General features: G+C 42.9%; 1 protein-coding gene across 3 annotated transcripts in view; it reads left to right on the plus strand.

Annotated features, from left to right (window-relative positions):
• Positions 1–25,952, plus strand: part of GALNT2 (polypeptide N-acetylgalactosaminyltransferase 2) — a 220,440-nt gene that overhangs the window by 135,096 nt on the left and 59,392 nt on the right. For all 3 annotated transcript variants that reach the window (XM_032137499.2, XM_058430440.1, XM_058430441.1), the window contains one exon: positions 647–800. In XM_032137499.2, coding sequence (XP_031993390.1) covers positions 647–800 — 154 coding nt within the window. The remainder of the gene's footprint in view (positions 1–646; positions 801–25,952) is intronic.

Below are 25,952 nucleotides of genomic sequence, written 5' to 3' on the forward strand. Positions count from 1 at the left end.
CTTCCTTCCAGGAAGAGAACAGGTATGATGTGTGTGTTAGGAATGGCCAGGCCCCTGCTTTGCATATGAGGACACCTCTGGGAGCCACATCCTTCACTTTCTCCCCATGGGGTCAGGCATACTAACAGCTGCAAAAAGGACCCCTTGACAAGGTCTCACCAAAGGGTATTTTGATATCCTATTCTTTAGGGGTTATTTTTTGTATAAACATTTATTTTTGTGTTACCTGATGTTACATGATGGAATACCTTATGTGCAGTTTATACATGATCTTCTTCACCCTACCTGAGATAATGTCAACATTATAATCCCTGGAAAGGTGGGACAAGCTGAGAACATCTCCTTTTATAGAAAACACAAATGATGCCACAGTTATGGGTACTTTGATCTTACTTTCTTCACTGGACAGATGCCTGTACGCCAGGCCTTTAACTTTCATGCTGTAAACGGCAAACCTGCAGTTTCCTGTTCTCTGGCTTGTAGACAGGATGATGCTTGCTTGTGCTGTTTTCAGCTAGTTTGTTGTTTGAAATGGCCACTATATGAAGAAGCCATGGATGTGATTTCTTGAGTTAACACTTACTGCAGTCTCTGTGATGAGCACTTGGTCACATTTTCCCTCATCCCTACCCTCTGCTCTTTTTAGGGAAAGTACGGTGGCCAGACTTTAACCAGGAAGCTTACGTTGGAGGGACGATGGTCCGCTCCGGGCAGGACCCTTACGCCCGCAACAAGTTCAACCAAGTGGAGAGTGATAAGCTGCGAATGGACAGAGCCATCCCTGACACCCGGCATGACCAGTAAGTACCCCACTAAGCACGTGCTTGCTGCAGCTTCATTTGCTTTCACACAAACCAGTACATCGCTTTCACCTGTGACGCTAGAACTTCCCCATTACTCTGGGAAATTGAATGTGTGCTGTAAAACTAGGAAAAATCCTGAGGTATATGGCAACGGAACTTCACCTATAGGCAGTGGAAGGATGGTTCTAGATTCAGCGCTAGTCTTTAGGTGCCCTGTAGCAGTGTGCAGAGGCTGTGGGTTTCTGGCCAGAGCATGAAAGTCAGAAAGAGAGTTGTGTGACTGGCTTTATATTTAGTGATCACTTGTTATTTTTATGATCCATTCACAAAATTGCAAAATTTGTCATTGTTCCCAACCTTGGAGGAAGAAAATCTAAATTCTTGCTTATTGGGACAGCTTATGTTGGAAATATTCTAAAGATTAGAAAGGAAAAATGAACTACCCAGCACAATAGATGTTAAATTGAGCAGAAACACAGTAGGGACAGGTGCCACATCTCCACACCCTGTACTAAAGGAAAGGCTCTTGTCCACATCTTTCTTTCTGTTTTTATTTTTTTTTATTTTTTTTTTTTATTATACTTTAGGGTTTTAGGGTACATGTGCACAATGTGACAATGTGCAGGTTTGTTACATATGTATCCATGTGCCATGTTGATTTCCTGCACCCATTAACTCGTCCTTTAGCATTAGGTGTATCTCCTAATGCTGTCACTCCCCCCTCCCCCCACCCCACAACAGTCCCTGGAGTGTGATGTTCCCCTTCCTGTGTCCATGAGTTCTCATTGTTCAATTCCCACCTATGAGTGAGAACATGCGGTGTTTGGTTTTTTGTCCTTGCGATAGTTTACTGAGAATGATGTTTTCCAGTTTCATCCATGTCCCTACAAAGGACACGAACTCATCATTTTTTATGGCTGCATAGTATTCCATGGTGTATATGTGCCACATTTTCTTAATCCAGTCTATCGTTGTTGGACATTTGGGTTGGTTCCAACTCTTTGCTATTGTGAATAGTGCCGCAATAAACATACGTGTGCATGTGTCTTTATAGCAGCATGATTTATAGTCCTTTGGGTATATACCCAGTAATGGGATGGCTGGGTCAAATGGTATTTCTAGTTCGAGATCCCTGAGGAATCGCCACACTGACTTCCACAATGGTTGAACTAGTTTACAGTCCCACCAACAGTGTAAAAGTGTTCCTATTTCTCCACATCCTCTCCAGCACCTGTTGTTTCCTGATTTTTTAATGATGGCCATTCTAACTGGTGTAAGATGGTATCTCACTGTGGTTTTGATTTGCATTTCTCTGATGGCCAGTGATGATGAGCATTTCTTCATGTGTTTTTCGGCTGCATAAATGTCTTCTTTTGAGAAGTGTCTGTTCATGTCCTCTGCCCACTTTTTGATGGGGTTGTTTGTTTTTTTCTTGTAAATTTGTTTGAGTTCATTGTAGATTCTGGATATTAGCCCTTTGTCAGATGAGTAGGTTGCAAAAATTTTCTCCCATTCTGTAGGTTGCCTGTTCACTCTGATGATAGTTTCTTTTGCTGTGCAGAAGCTCTTTAGTTTAATGAGATCCCATTTGTCGATTTTGGCTTTTGTTGCCATTGCTTTTGGTGTTTTAGACATGAAGTCCTTGCCCACGCCTATGTCCTGAATGGTATTGCCTAGGTTTTCTTGTAGGATTTTAATGGTTTTAGGTCTAACATATAAGTCTTTAATCCATCTTGAATTAATTTTTGTATAAGGTGTAAGGAAGGGATCCAGTTGCAGCTTTCTACATATGGCTAGCCAGTTTTCCCAGCACCATTTATTAAATAGGGAATCCTTTCCCCATTTCTTGTTTTTGTCAGGTTTGTCAAAGATCAGATAGTTGTAGCTATGCGGCATCATTTCTGAGGGCTCTGTTCTGTTCCATTGATCTATGTCTCTGTTGTGGTACCAGTACCATGCTGTTTTGGTTACTGTAGCCTTGTAGTATAGTTTGAAGTCAGGTAGCGTGATGCCTCCAGCTTTGTTCTTTTGGCTTAGGATTGACTTGGCGATGCGGGCTCTTTTTTGGTTCCATATGAACTTTAAAGTAGTTTTTTCCAATTCTGTGAAGAAAGTCATTGGTAGCTTGATGGGGATGGCATTGAATCTATAAATTACCTTGGGCAGTATGGCCATTTTCACGATATTGATTCTTCCAACCCATGAGCATGGAATGTTCTTCCATTTGTTTGTATCCTCTTTTATTTCATTGAGCAGTGGTTTGTAGTTCTCCTTGAAGAGGTCCTTCACATCCCTTGTAAGTTGGATTCCTAGGTATTTTATTCTCTTTGAAGCAATTGTGAATGGGAGTTCGCTCATGATTTGGCTCTCTGTTTGTCTGTTATTGGTGTACAAGAATGCTTGTGATTTTTGTACATTAATTTTGTATCCTGAGACTTTGCTGAAGTTGCTAATCAGCTTAAGGAGATTTCGGGCTGAGACAATGGGGTTTTCTAGATATACAATCATGTCATCTGCAAACAGGGACAATTTGACTTCCTCTTTTCCTAATTGAATACCCTTTATTTCCTTCTCCCGCCTGATTGCTCTGGCCAGAACTTCCAGCACTATGTTGAAAAGGAGCGGTGAGAGAGGGCATCCCTGTCTTGTGCCAGTTTTCAGAGGGAATGCTTCCAGTTTTTGCCCATTCAGTATGATATTGGCTGTGGGTTTGTCATAGATAGCTCTTATTATTTTGAGATACGTCCCATCAATACCTAATTTATTGAGAGTTTTTAGCATGAAGAGATGTTGAATTTTGTCAAAGGCCTTTTCTGCATCTATTGAGATAATCATGTGGTTTTTGTCTTTGGTTCTGTTTATATGCTGGATTACATTTATTGATTTGCGTATGTTGAACCAGCCTTGCATCCCAGGGATGAAGCCCACTTGATCATGGTGGATAAGCTTTTTGATGTGCTGCTGGATTCGGTTTGCCAGTATTTTATTGAGGATTTTTGCATCAATGTTCATTAAGGATATTGGTCTGAAATTCTCTTTTTTGGTTATGTCTCTGCCAGGTTTTGGTATCAGGATGATGCTGGCTTCATAAAATGTGTTAGGGAGGATTCCCTCTTTTTCTATTGATTGGAATACTTTCAGAAGGAATGGTACCAGTTCCTCCTTGTACCTCTGGTAGAATTCAGCTGTGAATCCATCAGGTCCTGGACTCTTTTTGGTTGGTAAGCTATTGATTATTGCCACAATTTCAGAAGCTGTTATTGGTCTATTCAGAGATTCAACTTCTTCCTGGTTTAGTCTTGGGAGGGTGTATTTGTCGAGGAATTTATCCATTTCTTCTAGATTTTCTAGCTTATTTGCATAGAGGTGTTTGTAGTATTCTCTGATGGTAGATTGTATTTCTGTGGGATCGGTGGTGATATCCCCTTTTTCGTTTTTTATTGCATCTATTTGATTCTTCTCTCTTTAGTCTTGCTAGCGGTCCATCAATTTTGTTGATCTTTTCAAAAAACCAGCTCCTGGATTCATTAATTTTTTGAAGGGTTTTTTGTGTCTCTATTTCCTTCAGTTCTGCTCTGATTTTAGTTATTTCTAGCCTTCTGCTAGCTTTTGAATGTGTTTGCTCTTGCTTTTCTAGTTCTTTTAATTGTGATGTTAGGGTGTCAATTTTGGATCTTTCCTGCTTTCTCTTGTGGGCATTTAGTGCTATAAATTTCCCTCTACACACTGCTTTGAATGTGTCCCAGAGATTCTGGTATGTTGTGTCTTTGTTCTCATTGGTTTCAAAGAACATCTTTATTTCTGCCTTCATTTCATTATGTACCCAATAGTCATTCAGGAGCAGGTTGTTCAGTTTCCATGTAGTTGAGCGGTTTTGAGTGAGTTTCTTAATCCTGAGTTCTAGTTTGATTGCACTGTGGTCTGAGAGACAGTTTGTTATAATTTCTGTTGTTTTACATTTGCTGAGGAGAGCTTTACTTCCAACTATGTGGTCAATTTTGGAATAGGTGTGGTGTGGTGCTGAAAAAAATGTATATTCTGTTGACTTGGGGTGGAGAGTTCTGTAGATGTCTATTAGGTCTGCTTGGTGCAGAGCTGAGTTCAATTCCTGGATATCCTTGTTAACTTTCTGTCTCGTTGATCTGTCTAATGCTGACAGTGGGGTGTTAAAATCTCCCATTATTATTGTGTGGGAGTTTAAGTCCCTTTGTAGGTCACTGAGGACTTGCTTTATGAATCTGGGTGCTCCTGTGTTGGGTGCATATATATTTAGGATATTTAGCTCTTCTTGTTGAATTGATCCCTTTACCATTACGTAATGGCCTTCTTTGTCTCTTATGATCTTTGTTGGTTTAAAGTCTATTTTATCAGAGACTAGGATTGCAACCCCTGCCTTTTTTTGTTTTCCAGTTGCTTGATAGATCTTCCTCCATCCCTTTATTTTGAGTCTATGTGTGTCTCTGCACGTGAGATGGGTTTCCTGAATACAGCACACTGATGGGTCCTGACTCCTTATCCAGTTTGCCAGTCTGTGTCTTTTGATTGGAGCATTTAGCCCATTTACATTTAACGTTAATATTGTTATGTGTGAATCTGATCCTGTCATTATGATGTTAGTTGGTTATTTTGCTCGTTAGTTGCTATAGTTTCTTCCTAGCCTCGATGGTCTTTACAATTTGGCATGTTTTTGCAGTGGCTGGAACCGGTTGATCCTTTCCATGTTTAGTGCTTCCTTCAGGAGCTCTTTTAGGGCAGGCCTGGTGGTGACAAAATCACTCAGCGTTTGCTTGTCTGTAAAGTATTTTATTTCTCCTTCACTTATGAAGCTTAGTTTGGCGGGATAGCAAATTCTGGGTTGAAAATTCTTTTCTTTAAGAATGTTGAATATCGGCCCCCACTCTCTTCTGGCTTGTAGAGTTTCTGCTGAGAGATCAGCTGTTAGTCTGATGGGCTTCCCTTTGTGGGTAACCCGACCTTTCTCTCTGGCTGCCCTTAACATTTTTTCCTTCATTTCAACTTTGGTGAATCTGACAATTATGTGTCTTGGAGTTGCCCTTCTCGAGGAGTATCTTTGTGGCGTTCTCTGTATTTCCTGAATCTGAATGCTGGCCTGCCTTGCTAGATTGGGGAAGTTCTCCTGGATAATATCTTGCAGAGTGTTTTCCAACTTGGTTCCATTCTCCCCATCATTTTCAGGTACACCAATCAGACGTAGGTTTGGTCTTTTCACATAGTCCCAAATTTCTTGGAGGCTTTGTTCATTTCTTTTTATTCTTTTTTCTCTAAACTTCCCTTCTCTCTTCATTTCATTCATTTCATCTTCCATCAGTGATACCCTTTCTTCCAGTTGATCGCATCTGCTACTGAGGCTTCTGCAATCTTCGCGTAGTTCTCGAAACTTGGCTTTCAGCTCCATCAGCTCCTTTAAGCCCTTCTCTCCATTGGTTATTCTAGTTATCCATCCTTCTAATTTTTTTTCAAAGTTTTTAACTTCTTTGCTATTGTTTTGAATTTCCTCTCGTAGCTCAGAGTAGTTTGATCGTCTGAAGCCTTCTTCTCTCAACTCATCAAAGTCATCCTCCATCCAGCTTTGTTCCGTTGCTGGTGAGGAACTGCGTTCCTTTGGAGGAGGAGAGGTGCTCTGTTGTTTAGAGTTTCCAGTTTTTCTGCTCTGTTTTTTCCCCATCTTTGTGGTTTTATCTACTTTTTGTCTTTGGTGATGGTGATGTACAGATGGGTTTTTGGTGTTGAAGTCCTTTCTGTTTGTTAGTTTTCCTTCTACCAGACAGGACCCTCAGCTGCAGGTCTGTTGGAGTTTACTAGAGGTCCACTCCAGACCCTGTTTGGCTGGGTGTCAGCAGCGGTGGCTGCAGAACAGCGGATTTTCGTGAGACCACAAATTCAGCTGTCTGATAGTTCCTCTGAAAGTTTTGTCTCAGAGGAGTACCCGGTTGAATGAGGTGTCAGTCTGACCCTACTGGGGGGGTGCCTCCCAGTTAGGCTGCTCAGGGGTGAGGGACCCACTTTAGGAGGCAGTCTGTCTGTTCTCAGATCTCCAGCTGCGTGCTGGGAGAACCACTACTCTCTTCAAAGCTGTCAGTCAGACAGGGGCATTTAAGTCTGTGGAGGTTCTTTGCTGAGTTTTTGTTTGTCTGTGCCCTGCCCCCAGAGGTGGAGCCTACAGAGGCAGGCAGGCCTCCTTGAGCTATGGTGGGCTCCACCCAGTTCGAGCTTCCTGGCTGCTTTGTTTACCTAAGCAAGCCTGGGCAATGGCGGGCGCCCCTCCCCCAGCCTCGCTGCCGCCTTGCAGCTTGATCTCAGACTGCTGTGCTAGCAATCAGCGAGACTCCGTGGGCATAGGACCCTCCGAGCCAGGTGCGGGACACAATCTCCTAGTGTGCCGTTTTCCAGGCCCGTTGGAGAAGCGCAGTATTAGGATGGGACTGACCCGATATTCCAGGTGCCGTCTGTTTCCCCTTTCTTTGACTAGGAAAGGGAACTCCCTGACCCCTTGCACTTCCCGAGTGAGGCAATGCCTCGCCCTGCTTCGGCTCGCGCACAGTGCGCTTCACCGTCTGTCCTGCACCCACTGTTAGGCACTCCCTAGTGAGATGAAACCGGTACCTCAAGCAGAAATGCAGAAATCACCAGTCTTCTGTGTCGCTGGGGCTGGGAGCTGGAGACCGGAGCTGTTCCTATTCGGCCATCTTGGCTCCACCCTCCTTTCTTTCTGTTTTTAAAGATAGAGTCTCACTCTATCACCCAGGTTGGAGTGCAGTGGTGCGATCATAGCTACTGTAACCTCAAACTCTTGGGTTCAAGCAATCCTCCCATCTCAGTCTCCTGAGTAGCTAGGACTATAGGCATTCACCACTACACCCAGATGGTATTTATTTAAAATTTTTTATTTTTATTTTCTGGTAGAGGTGAAGTCTCTCCATTAGCTTAGGCTGGTTTTGAACTCCTGGCATTAAGTCATCCTCCCGCCTTAGCTTCCCAAAGTGTTGGAATCACAAACATGAACCACTTTCTTTTTCTTCTCTTTTCTTTTTTTTTTTTTTGGAGACTGAGTCTTGCTCTGTTTCCTAGGCTGGAATACAGTGGTGTGATCTCGGCTCACTGCAGCCTCTACTCCTCTATTTCCCAGGTTCAAGCAATTTGTGGCTCAGCCTTCCGAGTATCTGGAATTACAGCTGCCTGCCACCACACCTGACTAATTTTTGTATTTTTAGTAGAGATGGGATTTCACCATGTTGGCCAGGCTGGTCTCGAACTCCAGACCTCAAGTGATCCGCCCGCCTCAGCCTCCCAAAGTGCTGGGATTACAGTCATGCTCCACCGTGCCCACCCCTTTTTATTCTTCAAAGATCTTGAGAGTGGAGGGTACTTTGGGGTCTATGAAGCTCAGCTCAGGAGGTTGCTAGGCATTTTAAAAAGAGTATTTGTCACCACTTATCAGGAAAGTGATATGCATAACCCTCATTGTTATCCCATACCTGTAAGCTTTGCTGATAAGAACCTTGATTGGGAGGTCTTTCACATTGGAATTCTCAGTGAATTAGTCTTGTTTCAGATTATTAAAAAATAAGGAGCTGCATTTTGAAGATAGCTGTTTCGCTGGGTGCTTGGTATAACTTCCTGCTAAGTTAGAGTCATTCATTCATCAGTGAATGGAATATGGATTACACATCTACCATATGTCAGACTCTGTGCTCGGATCCTAGCATTTCAGCCAGAAAAATCTGGTCCCATTCCAGCTGCTAGGGGTGGTAGGTGCACCAGGAAGTGAGGTCGTGTAGCTCCATGGGTTGGGCAGTCTACTTTGCATTAATACTTTTGAGGTACTCAGGAGGGTGGGAGGGTCAGGACAGGTCCCAAGAGGGGTGAATTGGGTGGGGACACCCAGGAAGAAGGAAGTGCAGAAGCCCTACCAGGAAAGCGTGGGGCTCCCAGAGAGCCAGCAAGGGTCTAATTTCACGGGCGGGAGTTTCGGGGATTGATGGGGGAGGGAGAGGTGGAGAGAGACAAATGGCCAGTGAAACTACATTCACACACACAGCATACAGTGAAAGAAGATTTTCCTCTTCTACTCTCAAGGAACTTTATGGACAGTGTAGGTGCCAGTTAACTGCCAGGAGCTTCCTTTCTTAACAGCTTTCTTTGGGTTCTAGTCAGCTCTGTTCACCTGTTCCAGCTCATATTTAAGAAATGTGTAGCTTTACAGTTTTTTTTTAGGGCCAGGGAAAAGTGTGTGTGTGTGTTTGTGTGTTAATATCTGATACATATGAGTATATGTAAACATACATATCTTAGGTCATAGTAAGAATCTCAGCATTTTCCTAACTCCACTCCAAAAGATTGTCTTTGATTAATGTTTCCTGTCATCCATTAATTTCTTTTCTAAAGCCAGCTCTACTCAGTCCTTATGCTGTCCTGGTTGAAGTCAGCTTGACTAACTGTATCTAAAATACTAAAGTACTAAGTACTGTATCTAAAATAAGGGGTGACAGCCTGGGGTCCAAGGACCTCCAGGGAGCCATGCATGGGCTTTGGGATGTTGTGAAAGTGTTGAGGCCGAAGCTGTGTGCAAGATCGCAAGTGTATATGTAGGTGCATTTCTGGGGACAGGATCCTTCACTTTTTTCAGAGGGTCCCAGATGTGTACTTCCCCACCGCCAGCCCATCCCCAGGCTAACCAGGCCAAGCAGCCCATGCCAGGCGCTTCTCCGGCCCCCACCCACATGATCCACACAACCCTTTAAGATAGGCTTGAAGCTTATCTTCATACACAGAGAGGAAACGGAGGCACCCGGAATGTGGATAACTTGCCCAGTGATTAAGCGCTACTGACTTAAGACCAGAAAGGGTCCATGTAGCTTTTAAGAAGGGCTTGGCCTAAACTCAGGGGAATAAAGTCTAGCAGAATCTAGTGCAGAAATCTTCCCTGATGACTTCAGTCGACTGCTTGGCATGACATCTCCATGAGATGGTCTGAATTTCTTTCCACCATGTGGTTTAAGAGCTAGTTTTCCCACAAGATTTTATCTTTACATACTTTTCCTGTGAGCTGAGAGAAGAATGGTGTTCTTTCTCATGGCTCACCAGCATGTGGGCTGGCTTTCTCATCTGCCTCCCTTGCAAGTCCCTACAAAGTCCCCAAAACTATATGTACATATATTTTTTTTCAAAGTTTTTGAAATATGAGTTTGTCCAAACAGATGTTTGAATATTCATCCCACAGTGTGGGATGCATTTTAGGTGGGTTTAATTTTAGTTCCAGCCAGTGTGTCATGTTCATTTGCATGTGTTAAAGGGGCAGCTGGGATGCTTTCCACATTTGTTGGATTTGGGCTAAATTAAAGTCTATCCATAGTCAATTGGATGCCTAGAGCTGAGCCGATTTAATGTCTCAAAGTGTAAGCTCTAGAATTACCATTCTTGTTGAACGTCAGGTTAAGAAGATTGGGTTACCTCTTTGAATTTCTCTCCCGATATATCTAATGGAGAGCTATTACAGAATTTGACCTTTCTGTATAAAATGATTTTTGTCTCTGCAGTATCTACCTTCATGTTGATCTATAGAAATGCTTGCACAGTAGAATTCAGTCTTTAGTTTCGATAAATCTGAAAGCAGTACAGTTGGAGGGTAATTAAGAATGAGGTGTTTGGAGTCCTACAGACCTGGGTTGAAAATCTCAGACCCTCCAGTTCTTAATTCTGTGACCTTTATCGTCTATAAGATGGTATCATATTGTTCCATCTGTAACCTATGAAGATTAAGCAACAGGTTTACATGGGCTGGTTGCCCCTCCCCTGAGCCGCCACAGTGAGGTATCTCTTGACCATCTTCCCTAGGAGTTCAGCCCCCTGACCCCCACTCCAAAACATCCCATCCCCCTTTCCTGCTTGATTTTTCTCCACAGTTCCTCTCACCACCCACACACTGTGTATTTTACTTATTTTTTTGTTCCAAATAGTAAGTTATTATATCTAGGGTTGTTATTCAGACACCTCCCGGCACTCAGTAAATTCAATAAGTATTTGCTGAGTGAGTGAATTGTTTAGCAGAGTGCCTGGCATATATTGAGTGCCCAATAAATCATGCAAGATATGAAGAATCATAAAAGAATACAGGAGAAGGAAAAGGGGGAATTTTAAGTATAAAGGTCATGTGAACTCAAGATGGGCCACAAATAGCCTCATTGTGTTTGTGTTCTCCCAGGACTGGAAAACTGCGATTATAATCCACCCCTTATTGCCCTCAAGGATAGATACAAGGAATAAGGCTTCAGAGCCTCCCAAACAAACAGACAAACAAAAAACTCTGGGCTATGCTTTATTTACCTTTCTAGATGTATAAAATATATTGTACCAAGAAGAAATATTTGCATGGAATCAGGAAGCATACAAAAGCCAGCTGTGAGTGAAATACTAAATACTATGTATAGGATATATTAGGTCCTCTTAGATATTAGAAAGATGATAGCCCATCTTATTTTTTTTTTTTTTTCTTTTCTTTCTTCAAGGTCTCACTCTGTCACCCAGGCTGCAGTGGTACAATTTCGGCTCAGTGTAGCCTTTCCCTCTTGGGCTCAAGTGATTCTCCTGTCCCAGCCTCCTGAGTAGCTGGGACCATGGGTGCGCATCACGATGCTAGGCTAAGTTTTTGTAGAGATGGGGTCTTACTGTGTTGCCCAGGCTGGTCTCAAACTCCTGGCCTCAAGCAGTTCTCCCACCTTGGCCTCCCAAAGTGCTGAGATAGTAAGTGTGAGCCACGGCATTCAGCCCCATCCTGGTTTTGAAAGCACCATTTCTTTTCTTTTTATTTTTTTGTATTTTTAAATTGGTATATCATAGTTGTTTTCTATCTTGGGGATACATGTGAGATTTTGATACCTGTCTACAATGTGTAATGATCAAGTCAGGGTAATTGGGATATCCCTCACCTCTAACAGTGATCTCTGCATGGTTTCTCAATTTAAAAAAATAATCTTGCTTGGAAATTTCAAATAAATTATCAAGACTTAAAAGCAAATTAAACCAGTGGGAATTCTCAAGTTCCTTTTTTGTAATAAGTGTTTGTTTTCTCTCTGTCTCCCTGCATTGGGAAGCCGTTCTTACTGTCCAGGCAGAAGGTAATGGAAAGTAGCATTGGCGGTGGTGAGAAGAGGTCTGGTGGGCTATATTCTGAAGGTGGGGCCAACAGGATGTGCTAATGGACTGGAGGGGGGCATGGCCTGGAAGAGGGTGCCAAGGATTGTGGCTGGCACAAGGGAAGACCTGCAGTCTCCTCAGCTGAGATATAGGGAGGCTGTGAGTGGAGCAGGTGTGGGGAAATTTGGACATGTTAATGCTGCTCAGTGTAGGTGGACCTGTTTTGTAGGTGGTGGGATATGTGTCTGGTGTTCAGGAGGAAGGTCTTAGCGGGAATGTAAATTTGGAAATGTTCAGCGTATGGATGGTATTTAAAACCATGAGCCTGGGTGTTAAGCCCAAGGGAATGGATGCAGACAGAAGAGGCCCAAGGCCTGAGCCCTGGATGATTCCAACATTGAAATCTTTAGCTATGAATCTGGAGCCAACGGCTGACACTTGAGGACAGTCTAACACTGTAGATTGCATACTATTTTAGGCTGTGTTCCCGTGATCAGGGGATATAATTTCATGAAACTATGCGACTGTGAAGCTAAAAGGAGCCTCAGGGGAGTGTCTAATTCAGTGGTTCTCAGCCTCGAGCTGTGCCACCCACCCAGAGCGAAGATGGAAATGTGGGGGTGGAGGATCGGGGGTTGTTAGAATACCCGTGGGGTGCTCCTGGCATTTACCACCAGGGCCCAATGAAGCCACATATTTCGTATAGCCCAGGTTGGCCTGGCCCATTGAAGAAACTGTCCTACCTGAATGGCCACAGGGCTTCCTGTCAAGCCCTCATTTACTTATTTCCCTCCATTAGTTAAAAAAAAATGCATGTTGAAGTTGTTTTTTTGTTTTTTTCTGTTATTGCTCTGAGTCATACCTGCCTTCTCCATCAGCCAGCCCTCAAAGGCAGGTTGAAAGCCATCACCTCCTGAGCTTTGTAGCCCATACAGGCCCCACCAGAAGTCTCTGTCCCTCTGACTAGCAGCCACATGGAAGTATGAGTGTGTTGTGGACTGAATTGTGCCCCCTCAAGTTTCATACATTGAAGTCCCAAACCCCAGAGTGTATTTGGAGACAGGTCCTTTGTGGAGGTGATTAAGGTTAGAGGAGGTCCTAAAGGGTGGCGCCCTGATCCACCCCATCCTGATCCAGCTGTCCTATAGGGCAGGTGTCCTTATAGGAAGACGAAGATGGAAAGAGAGATCTTTCTCCCTACCATGTGAGCACACAGCAGAACAGGGCCACCTGCAAGCCAGGAAGAGGCCTCACCAGGAACCAGATCTGCTGGTACCTTGATCTGAGCTTCCAGCCTCCAGAACTGTGAGAAATACAAATCTATTGTTGGGCCAGGTGCAGTGGCTGATGCCTGTAATCCCAGCACTTTGGGAGGCCAAGGCGGGTGAATCGCTTGAGTCCAGCAGTTTGAGACCAGCCTGGGCAGCATAGCGAAACCCCATCTCTACAAAAAAATACAAAAATTAGCTGGGCATAGTGGCTCACGCTTGTGGTCCCAGCTACTAGGGAGGCTGAAGTGGAAGGATGGCTTGAGCCTAGGAGGCTGAGCCTGCACTGCACTTCAGCCTGGGTGGCAGAGCAAGACCTTGTCTCAAAAAAAAGTCTATTGTTGAAGGTCCCGTCTGTGGTATTGTCAGCCCAAGCTGACTAATACAGAGTGGAAATGATACAGCATGACCGGCAGGCCAGTGGGAGAACCGGACAGCCAGATCCTGAAATGACTTGGGTAACACTTGCTTCCATTTTCTCTTAAGCTCTTCTGAAGCCCCTCCCCAGTGTTGTCTGGTTCGGAGGTTCCTGGGGTACCATCCCCTTGATGCCTTCTTTAGAGTATGCTGCGCCTAGGAAGTGAGTGTCGTCAGGCTGGAGCGTTTCCGGGATCCAAACTCCTTTCCAGGAGGGTTTTGATTTTTTGCCTGGAAATGCATCTGATAAGAAAATAAAGTAGAGGAACCCAGGAAGTTTACGAAATCTCTTTCTCTCTACTAGGGAAAACTTGGGACAGTTTACTTTGAAATTGTTTACAGATGTAAAATGAAATAAACCTTTAGGGGGGAAACCATTTTCTTTGTTTTCTTCTTTCGCCTGTCAACTAGACACTATTCCTTTTCACTTATTTCATTAAATCCTTTAAAAACGAGAACTGCTTGGGAAAGAAACAGGTTTCCTTCGGGTTTCAAACGTTTAGTTATTAGAAAGCTTTTCTCTGCCTTGCCACCACTACATATAAAATGTGGGGTTTTGAAACATTTTTGTGTCTCATGCTGAAATACCACCGCCTGAACCATTTCCCTACAAAGGAACCTTTGAGAGGAGTGTGTCCAAGTTATACATCTAATGGGTTATCTTTAAGTCAAGAATATGTTTTTACTCCAGTTACAGATTATAGTGGCTCAGCCTTTGTTCAGAAGAATTACTAAAGAACTCTATTTTGACCGCTTTTGAAATGTCTGCCTTTAACACAGCCAAAACATAGGTCAAAGCTCTTAAGGGTGTGTTCTTTTATTTATTTTTTAGGGGCATTTTAAGAGGGCAGACGTTGAAGGCCTGGGTTGTGCTGTTTACTCTCACTGGAATGTCAGCGTTGATGTCAGTTGTTTTAAGAGTGGCTAATCAGGATTAAGGATTGTGGGGAAAGATAAAATCCAAACTTCCCATTCTTATTCTGGAAGAACAAACATTGTTGAAGCCAAGAAAAGGTTTTCAGCATAAAGTCAGCCAGCTTGGAGGGAGGCTTTGGCTAAGGCAACTATTAGGGGACTCGGAGTTTTCTTTTTAGGGGGCAGAAGATCTAGGGAAATCAACACAGCTCCCCAGTAGGAGTGTGATTGGAGATCCAGGTAGGGCTGGAGCTTTGTCCGTATGTTTTACTTCTCGGCAGCTCACGGCGTCTCATAAACATGCGCCGCTGGCCTCCTGAGATTCTTGCGATGGAGCCGCTGCTCCGTGGTGGAGCTGGCCCAAGCACCCGCTCCTCCCGCATCGATTTGCAGCCCAACTCCAACTCTGTATGCTGCACCACAGGGTCCTGGTGGAGGAGATGGGGGGCCACACGGGGTGTCACAGGTGGGGACAGGTGCTTCTCTAGGCTTAGCTGTTCTGGCTTTGTTGGCATTTGTGGCCGTGGGGCACGTGGAGTTTGGATGTGGTGTAACAGCGAATCTTTAAAAGTTTGTTCAATAATCACAATAACAAAGCAGTTCATTGAACATTTTTTGGTATCAAGGCCTGTGCTCAGCCTTTTGTGTGCATTAATTTTATTTAAGGCTGGGCACAGTGGCTCACACCTGTAATTTCGGCTCTTTGAGAGGCTGAAGCAGGAGGATAGCTTAAGACCAACCTGGGCAATATAGTGAGACCCCATCTTTAAAAAAATAATAATTAGTGTGATGATGTGCATCTGTACTCCCAGCTGCTTGGGAGGCTGAGATGGGAGGGTCACTCGAGCCCAGAAGTTTGTGGTTGCAGTGAGCTATGATCATGCTATTGCACTCCAGCCTGGGCAACAGAGGGAGACTCTATCTCTAAAAATAAAAATAAAAAATTTTATTTACTCTGCATCACACTCCTGTACAGTGGGTAGGGATGCTCTATTTCTGATGATGTCATATACCAGTTCCCAGAAGGCTCGGAACTCAGACCCCACTTCCAGAAAGTAGAAGAGTTGCACACAGGAGTCAGGTTCGGTGGGATGTGAGCTCAGTTTGCAGAGCAGAGGTTGCTTTTCCCATTTTTCACATTGTCAGTCGGAATATATTTAGGGAGAGGCAGGCAGCTAGGATATCCCGGGGCCTCGTAAGGCACCACCTTGTATCTAGAGAGCCTTAGTCCCCAGGGATTTTACAGTTATTAAGCCATGAAGTTTTATCACTTGTCTGTAAGGCAGACGAGAAAGGTGAGCCACTTGCCTGAGCTCTAACAGGGCTCACTGGTGGAGGAATTGGAGCGCTCTATATCCCTGGCTCGGAGTTCTGTCTAATAGTTGTGGCTCCCTTACTGTCCGCTCTTCAGAGGGTCTTTCATACTCCTGGCTTTTAGGCATGAATCTTGGCGTGAGGCCTGAATGCACCTAAAAAATGGAAGAGATGAATGTTGGTAACTTGCAGCCAAACAACCTCCTAAGGGAAGCTGGCCATACATTGATGGGATCCTGAGAAATGGAGAAGAAATGGGGTTGTTTTTCATTTTCCAGCTTCAGATTCTCGAAGAAAATGTACTGGAAGAGTGCACTCTATTTCTGTTCCCTTGGAACATTGCTGATGCCGTTCAGGAAGTGAGACTTCTGCTTGTGTGTTCAGTCAGTGTGACATCTCTGCCTGTCAGTGTGACATCTCTGCCTGCTGTTGGAAGGGTGCTGACAGGCTCAGCGAGACATATGAGATGTGGGGAGTGGGAAGTGGCCAGCAATAATGGCTCCTTGCTTAACGGGTCCCCCACCAACTCATCCCAGGTTCTAACTTGCATCTGATGTGCACAGTTCACACCAAAGCCATGTCATTATTCATCAGCGTGCTCGTTTATGTTTTGTTTTTATTTTTTGTGTCTTTATAAAACCAACTTCTGGTTTCAACCACAGACTGTTCTTTTTCTTCCCTTGATATGTTTCCTCCTTTTTTTTTTTTTTTTTTTTTTTTGACTATTTCAGGCCTTCTCTCCATCTGAATTACAGAATGCTTTGAGACTGGTGTAAGTAGACTGTATTGATTTGACTGTAGAGATTTCGTTTGTGTCGATGTTGGCATCTCTGAAGCACCCGTGTCAAGTCTCCTTTTTCAAAGATCACTAGCAAACGTATTCTCAAAGCTTAACCCCTGAGTGGCTGCCCACACGTGTGGCTCAGTTTCCCCATCTGTAACTCTGGGTTATGGTTTGGGCAAAAGCACGATGATGCTAAATGAGTTGTGTGATTTGCTTTGTTTATTCTTTAAGTCTTTTCTTTCTGCCACCATCCTGGGAATGCAGTGATGACCATGAGGATCGTATTTGTTGTCAAGAAACTGTAGTCTACCAGGAGAGGCAGACAAGGAAACAGGCAATTACGTAGCCTAGTAAGGATAACCTAACCACGTCTAGACCATTTACAACAGAGCTTTATTCTTTCTATTTTAGACCTGTTTGTGAGTTTCTGTTATTTTCTTAGTAGACTGGCCCTTTTATCATTATGAAATGCACTTCTTGTCAGTGGTAATGCTTCTTGTCTTACAATATCAGTATAGCTGCACCATCTTTCTTTGGTTTCATGTTTTTGCATGGTATACATTTTCCCATGCTTTCACTTTCAAACTTTTTATGTCCTTATATTTAAAGTGTATCTTCTGTTAGTAGCCTATCGTTGGATTTTGGACTTTCATCTGCTCTAACAATCTTTGTCTTTTATTTGGTGTATTTAGTTCTTTTACATTTAATGTAAGTACTAGTTTATTGGGGTTTAACACCAACATCTCACTGGTTGTGTTCTATTAGTTCCACCTGCTTTGCGTTTCTTTTTCCCTTGCATCCTCCGACGTTAAGTATTTTCTTCTCTGTTGGTTTGCTAAATTCTTGACTAGTAAGTCCACATGTAGAGCCTAATAATGTAAATGAATAATTTTATTACTTCTTAGACAATGCACAGACCTACAGACCTTGTAATAATTTACCTTCCACTTACCTTCAGCCCTTTGTGCCCTTGTAGTCATTCAGCTTAATTCTCTCTTTATAAACTCTACAGGATATCTTTTATTGTTTTATGCAGTAAATATCCTTTTGATTTATTCACATGTTTATATTCCCATTGCTCCTCATTTCTTATATTTCTATTTTTCTACCTAAGACCATATTCCTTCTGTATTTCATTAGTATTTCTCTTAGTACCAGTATGTTGGCAATGAATTCTATCCTTTTGTTTGTCTGAAAACATCTTCACTTTACTTTTTTTTTTTTTTTTTTTTTTTTTGAGACAGAGTCTCGCTCATGTTGCCCAGGCTGGAGTGCGGTGGTGCAATCGAAGCTCACCGCAACCTCCGCCTCACTGGTTCAAGTGATTCTCCTGCCTCAGCTTCCCAAGTAACTGGGATAACAGGCGCCCACCACCATACCTGGCTAATTTTGTATTTTTAGTAGAGACTAGGCTTCACTATGTTGGCTAGGCCGGTCTTGAACTCCTGACCTCAAGCCGTCTGCCTACCCCAGCCTCCCAAAGTGCTGGGATTACAGGCGTGAGCCACCACGCCCAGCTTACTTTTGTTTTTGAAGAGTCTTTTCACTGACTGCAGAGTTCTGGGTTGACAGTGACTGTAAGCCCCTTTACGTTGTCTTTCAGTTGTCATCTGTCTTTTGTTGTTTCTGGTGAAATGTCTACTGTTAGTCTTCTTGTCCTTTTGAAGACATTTGACTTTTCCTTCCACCTGCCTTTTCAGATATTTCTCTTTTTTTTTCAGCAATTTTGCCATAATATGCCTAGAAGTTGTTTTCCTTGTGCTGAACCTGTTTGGGATTTGTGGAATTTCCTGACTCTTGAGCTTCATGCCTTGTCAGTTTTGCCATGCTGCAGTTCTGTCTCCTCTTCCTCTGAGACCCTAATTTCATCTTTGTTAGATATTTCTACGTTTCCTCTGTCCTTCATAAGCTCTTCTGTACTTTTTATTCTTTTTGATTCCCTGTGTCTCAGTCTGGATATATTTCTGTTGGCCTGCTTCCTGTTCATTGATCCTTTCCTCTGCTCTGTCTAGTCTGCTTTTAAATCCACTGCTGAATTCTTCATTTCAGTGATTGTGTTTTGTTGTGTATGAATAAATACAGAGATATTTCAGGGCTCTCACTGACTTTTTCTTCCAAAGAGGATTTAGTTTTGTTCTCTGGCAGGCGGTTAAAATAGGGCAGGTTACCTTAATCAAGTCTGGAATTGAGCTGGTATAAAGCTGAGTTTCGGTCTTTTGTGAGAGAGCTGGTGAGTTTCCAGTCCTCTTTTGCCACCAGGAAGTAGCCCTGTGGGATTCGACCTGGAAGTCTGGGATATTTATCATAGCCCAGTTTCCTCAGCAAGCCGTGAAGTCCATTTCTGGCCTCTACAGCCCCACAGCACCTCCAGAAGCCTTCACTTGGCTCTGCACCTACAAGACCATCGCTTCTGCTCTGCTCAGTTGGCCGTTTGGCTCTATGCCGTTTGAGGGGAAGAGGATCGGAGAATGTTGGCCTTCCTCTCTAGGTGCTTCTCCTTTCTGGAAACCTGACCTCACACCTGGCTGCTTTGCTAGCTCTCCAGTGCCTTCAAATAGATTCTTCAGTGTATTTCATCCCGAATTTCTGGTTGCTTTTAGTGAGTAGGTTGGTCTACAGCAAGGAACTTTACTGTCATTGGAAGCAGGAAAAACACCTGGGTGTTTTATTTGGAATTCAAATCCACTCTGAATTTGGCAGTTTATAAATTTGCCCTGAGCAGTAATGTCTGTCTCGAAGGAAAGTAAATAGAAATATAGGCTTGAAGTTGGGATGTGTCGCTTTTATTAATAGCTCAACCAGCTGTTAGCTCCTGGACTGAGGTTAAAATAATCTCTCTGTAAATCCTGGGTTTCTTATCTGTAAAACAATAATCATGCTTGCCTGGCCTGTCTTACAGTGTTTTTATTAGGCTCAGACATACACATAAACTACCTACCTTACACAAATACAGGACATTAGTATAGTGACTAGTGGCTTGTATATATATCAGCTTTGAGTAAAGAATGAACTGTTATTTTGTTACACTTTGCTCTCAAAATGTGTGTGACATGGCTGGCAGACTTTCAGCTTCCAGTGTGTGAATGCCTCTGTCACATTGAGATGGTATTGGATTGTTTTATCATAGAACCAAAAACAGTTGCGGAAATAGCTGTGAAGCAGTGATCCTACTATTTCAGAAAGAAATTAGACCAGGAAAAATGGAGTCAACAGAGTTTGGCTTGATAAATGAGATCAATCTTCGAGTCCTAACAAACTGTCCTACTTCAACTATCCATTTAAAACCCATCACTTTGCACCCCCATCGTGGAACCATGAAACTGCAAGAACAACTTTCTTTTCCAGTGGAAGGGTTTTGTGTATTTTAGGAAACAGTCAAAATACTATAAAATTTATTTTAATTTTTTTTTTTGTCATTTAGGCTACATATTTCACTTGAATATGGTTTCAGAGATTACTTGTCACGTTTCTAATGAACTTAAAAGAAGCAGCATTGTCAGTTTATGGTACATTCATTATTAAGCCAAAACACCTATCTGTTCACTGGTGTAACTGACAATTCACGTATACTTTGGAGTTGTCTCACCCCGTTGCCCAAGCTGGAGTACAGAGGTGTGATCATAGCTCACTGTAACAAACTCCTGGGCTCAAGCCATCCCCATGAGTAGCTAAGACTACAGGTGTGTGCCACTGTACCCAGCTAATTTAAAAAATTGTTGAGTAGAGATGAGGTGTTGCTACGTTGCCCACACTGGCCTCAAACCCCTGACCTCAAGTGATCCTCTTGCCTTTACCTCCCAAAGTGCTGGGATTACAGGCGTGAGCCACCATGCCTGGCCTTTACTCTGGAGTTGTTAAATGTTAATGGTAGAACCTATGAGGGCCTTTACCTCCCAAAGTGCTGGGATTACAGGCATGAGCCACCATGCCTGGCCTGTACGCTGGAGTTGTTAAATGTTAATGGTAGAACCTATGAGGGCCCATAATCCCCACTGCCATCTGTAAAATTTAAAATTCAGACTTTTATAGTAACGACTATCTTAACTATATTGAATAAGCCATGATTTTCTTCATCTGACAATAATGTGAGAAAATCCACACCTCTTTGAAAATTCAAGTTATTTAAAAAAGGAAATATCCCAATAGGAATGTTGTACTTGGATTTAAAGTTTTATATTCACTGAAGATTTCTTTTTTATTCTTGGATTTATGCATTTATTTAGCAAAGATTTGAGTGCTAACTACATGACAGGTGTTTTTCTGGTCACTGGGGAAACAGCTGTGAACAAAACATTAAAAAAAAAAAACAACTCTGCCATCACAGAGCTCACATTAAGAGGATGGTGGAGAAAACAATAAAATAAGTCATTAATTATATGGTTTTTAAAAAGCATGTTAAATACAGAAGAGAAAAGAAATAAGCGGTGGAGGTTAGGAGTGTGAAAGAATCAAGGGTTTTAGTACTAAACAGGTGATCAGGGAAGGTCCCACTGACAGGAAGATGTTTAGGCAAAGACCTGAGGGAAGGGATGAGGGCATGTGCATTTGAATAACTGGGAAGAGAGTTCTCATCAGAGGAGGTGGCGAGGGCAAAGTCCCCAAAGAGGTAGTGTGCCAGGCCTATCTAAAGGACAGCAGGAAGCCAGAGTCGCTAGGCAGGAGGCCATGAGGAAGAGTAGAAGGAGGTGAGGTCTGAGAGGAGTCAAGGCACCAAGCCCTAGGAGCCTGGAGGCGCATGGTAAGGGCATTGGCTTTGTCTCTGTCATAGTCCGTTTTGTGCTGCTATAACAAAATACCTGAGACTGGGTAACTTACAAAAAACAGAAGTTTACTTCTTACAGTGTGGAGGCTGGGAAGTCCAAGATCTTTAAGCTGGCAGGCTCACATTGTCTGGTGAGAATCTGGTTTCTGCTTTCAAGATGGCGCCAAGAACAGTAGATCTTCCAGAGGGGACAAATGCTGTGTCCTCACATGGCAGAAGGCAGAAAGGCAAAAAAGGTACAAACTCCCTTCATTAAGCCCTTTTAAAGGGCCTTCATTCCTTTCACAAAGGGAGAAGCCCTCATATCTAATCACCTCTTAAAGGTTCTGTCACCACTACATTGGCTGTTAAGTTGCAGCACCTGAATTTTGGAAGAGACTCATTTAAACCATAGCAGCCATTGAGTGAGATGGAAGCCATTGTAGGTTTGGAAGCAGAGGAACAGCATGATCTGAATTAGGCCTCTAAAGGATCAGTCTTTTAAAAGGTTGCTGTGATACGACCAGGTTTACTGGGGGTGGGGTGGGAAATACAAGGCCAGAAGCAGAGAAACCTGTTGCCATGATCCAGCCAAGGTGACAGTGGCTAAGAACAGGGGCCTAACAATGGAGGTGGTGAGAGGTGGTTGGATTCTGGATGCCTTTGGAAGGTAGAGATGACAAGATATGCTGAATCGGATGTGGAGTGTGAAGAAGAGAGGGCTGAAGGATGCCACTGAGTTTCTTAACCAAGCAACTTGAAGAATGGACTTGTCCTTTGCTGAGCAGGGAACAGTACAACCTCCTGGTTAAGGTGTGGATGCTGGCACCAGATCTCCCATGTTGGAATCCCAGTTATCCTTTCAGCAGCTGCACGATCTTGGTGTGTCACTTAGCTCCTTCGTGATACAAATTAAGGGTGATGATAATACTCATCTCATGGGCTGCCGTGAGGACTGAATGGGTTAACACCTGTAAGTGACTTAGCACAGTGGCTGGCACATAATCAGTATTAAATGAATACTAGCTGCTATTCGGGAAGCATTGCTGGAAAGATTAGGAGGGACGTTTTCATCCAAGTGGAACTGTCAAGTAGGTGGATGAAGATATACAAAAATCTGGAATTCAGGGGGCAAGCCTGGGTAGAAGTTACACAGTTGAGATTGTCAACGTTTATGGATGGTTTTAAAATCATTTTGTTATCTATCCCTGAATGTGTATTTTTAGATGTGGAGGTATTTCTGGTTTCCAAAATAGGCTTAAAGCAGGGGTCCCCAACGCCTAAGCCGTGGACCAGTAGTGACGCATGGCCTGTTAGGAACCAGGCCACACAGCAGGACGTGAGCAGGGGATGAGCAAACATTACCGCCGGAGCTCCGCCTCCTGTCAGATCAGCATAGGCATTAGATTCTCATAGGAGCACGAACCCTATTGTGAACTGTACATGCAAGGGATCTGGGTTGTGCGCTCCTTATTAGAATCTAATGCCTAATGATCTGAGGTGGAACAGTTTCATCCCAAACCATCTCCCCCCCTCCACCATCTGTAGAAAAAAATTGTCTTCCATGAAACTGTTCCTTGGTGCCAAAAAGGCTGGGGACCGCTGGCTTAAGGGACACTGGGTTTGTTATCTGTTGCCTCTTCTTTATGATGATGATTGAATTTCCTCTGGCATCTTTGCCATGGCCCTTTAAACCAAATCTTTTTTATTCTTGGTAATTATTTAAGTGCAAAGACCAAGGTACTTGTTCTTGATATTCACATATAAGTGCCACCTGTTGAAGCTGGAAAATTCCCTGTATGTTGCTCTGGGCTAGAATAAAGCAATGCCCTGGTTGCCTAATTCTGCTTGGCCAACATGTACTGGCGCGTGGGACCATGAGCTGCCCAAGTGGCCTTGGTGGCTTTCTGTTCTGGCATCCCTCTCAAATTAACCCCTTCCTCTCATTGCCACTCTTGGTCCAGTCCCTTGTCCTCCCTTCTGAGTCACTGGACCTGCCTACTCATATCTCTCACTACCTCTCCCAGGCTTGTATTCTGCGTGCCCCTCCCATGCAAGAAATAACCTTTGAGGGCACCTGGATCCCGCTCCTGGGTCCTGCAGTAGCCGGTCCTGCCTCCACCACCCACTTATCTTTCTTGAGACTTCTGATGTGGATGCATTCTAGATGTGGGGGCATTCTTTGCAAAGTGCTTGTTGCTGTCTTCATTCATGGTATTCTCCACTGCCCTTCTAAACCTTTCTAAATGGGTGTGTCCCTTAAAACACAATTCGCCTAGATTCTTCCAAAGAACTGCTTCTGACTGGCTCCATGCCATGGGATTGCTACCCTCGCTTGAGACCTTGCCACCCCCAACCAGAGCCTCTGTGCCTGGGCCTTCTTGTTTTGTAGCTGTGCATGATTTCTCCAGGTATTTCGTAAGCTGCTTTGGGGCAGAGACTATCTGTAATTAGACAGTTCTCTAATTCCTCACTTAAATTCTTAGAGAATTCAGATTGTTAAAAAAAACTAGAGGGCTATTAATGATATGTACACAATTTGTAAAATAATGTTTTTAATCTTGAGACAGTACCTTGTAATCAAACACACTAATATTTTTGCAGCAAAACATGCATATGCATACCAAGTGGGATAAATCAGGAGAACAGACATCAGGTCAGGTTTTACTGCCACATAATTCAGGTCGGGACAGGCTTTGCCACCAAATAGGATACAGATATTTTTCCAAGGTGTTTTTTTTTAAATGTTGGAATCAAAGATTAGGAATTATGGACCCTCGCTAGGTAAATAAAGAAGAGTACCATTGAGTCTGCTGCCACATGATAAACAGCCAGTCCTGAAGACACCAGAGCCTACTTTTGGGTTGCCATGCTATAGATGAGGGGGACAGGGCATAAAGGGAGTTGAAACTCCCGAGATGGTCTTCAGCTTGATATCCTGCAGGGCCTCTAGTGCACAGGTTGCCCTTGAGATTGGTTAGCACCCAGCATAGCTCCTGGTAGACTTTGCCACTCATTCACCGTCACCACGTGCTGACTGGGCTGAACTAGATCTCTCTTGGTAGCTGCTTTTATGGAATCACTCAGTTAACCCAGTTGACTGTAGAATCCTATCTGCAAAGAGGCATCCCCTGGAGGCCAGTGCATGGTGGTGCCATCCAACGAAGGCACTTTTGTTAGGGTTGGTCCATTCTTGGGCTTAATCAGACCCGCCCTAAGGAAATCATGGTATGATGTGATGGTGATAGTAATGATCTGCCTTCTATTGTTGGCAAAGCTTATCTTGGCCAAATATTAGCTAAAATCTCTGAATTGGTCTGTGTTTCACCTAGATGCTAATGGTCTATGCAGTGGGCTGTTAACAACCTCATGAACTCCCCAACTTCTCCTTTCTTTAAATACACTGAATTACTCAAAACTGGTTTTTGCTTTAAAGAAAAAGCTTTTTAAAAGTAGATACATGTTTGTTGTACACAGGAAAAAAAATCTGAAAGCTTCACATTGTCTGCTGTCTGGTGAATGTCCTTCCTAATTTGTCTTATACCCTCTGATGTTCAATGTATGTCATTTTCTATAAATACAATGACAATAAAATGACACTGTATTTGCTGCTTGCCTGCCTACTTTTTTTCATTCAGTAATACGTAGGAAATATTTTCTAGGACTGTTAAATATATAACTTTCCTTTTTAAAAGCTGTGTATATCCCATTTTATGTTTATTTAGCTAGCTCTCTGGTAATGGACTGCTAGATTCTTTTCCTTTTTAATGTTAATGTTGGGATGAATATTTTTGAATAACCTCTTTGCTTACTCATTTAAAAGGAAATGCAATTTGAGATGACAGTGTGTTATTTGGTTCTGAAAATGTACCAGAATTTATTCAATATATTGCTGAGTTTGGCTACTGCTTTATTTTAGGTTTTGAATGAAGATTCATAGCCGAAAGTATCTGTGGCCGGCCAGCCTGCCTGCCTTCTTTTCCTCCTCCCTCCCGTCTTCCTTCCTTCATCTAGCTTTGGCTTCAAGATAATGTTAACTTTGTAAAATGAATTTAGAACAAATTCCTAAATTTCTTTAGATGCTTCAGAAAAACTGATTTGCAAAGGAGTTATTTGTTTCTTGGAGCTCACCTTTCAAAGTCATCTAAACTTAGAGCTATTTTTATTTTAATTACAGTAATCCTTTGATAACCTTTTAAAATTCTTCCATGAATATTGACATGTGTTCAGTTTTTCTATGTTTTACTTGAATTAATTTGATTTATATCTTCCCAAAATAATAAATTTCATTTGGATTTTCAAATTTATTGGCATAGTGTTATATGTATATGCACTTAAATCTTAATTATAAACTTTTCATTTTTTTCTTCTTTAAAAATGCCAGTGATGTGTCTCTGGTTTCTCCTCCTTACTTCTTTCTTCTTTTCATCCTTGACATCAAGTGCTAGGGTTTTATATACATTCCACTGCTTTTCTCTTTTTTTTTTTTTTTTTTTTTTTTTTTTTGAGACAGAGTCTCTGTCACCCAGACTGGAGTGCAGTGGTGCGATCTCAGC

The sequence above is a fragment of the Hylobates moloch genome, unplaced genomic scaffold (genome assembly GCF_009828535.3).
Source record: "Hylobates moloch isolate HMO894 unplaced genomic scaffold, HMol_V3 SCAFFOLD_18, whole genome shotgun sequence".
NCBI classification, from domain to species: Eukaryota; Metazoa; Chordata; class Mammalia; order Primates; family Hylobatidae; genus Hylobates; species Hylobates moloch.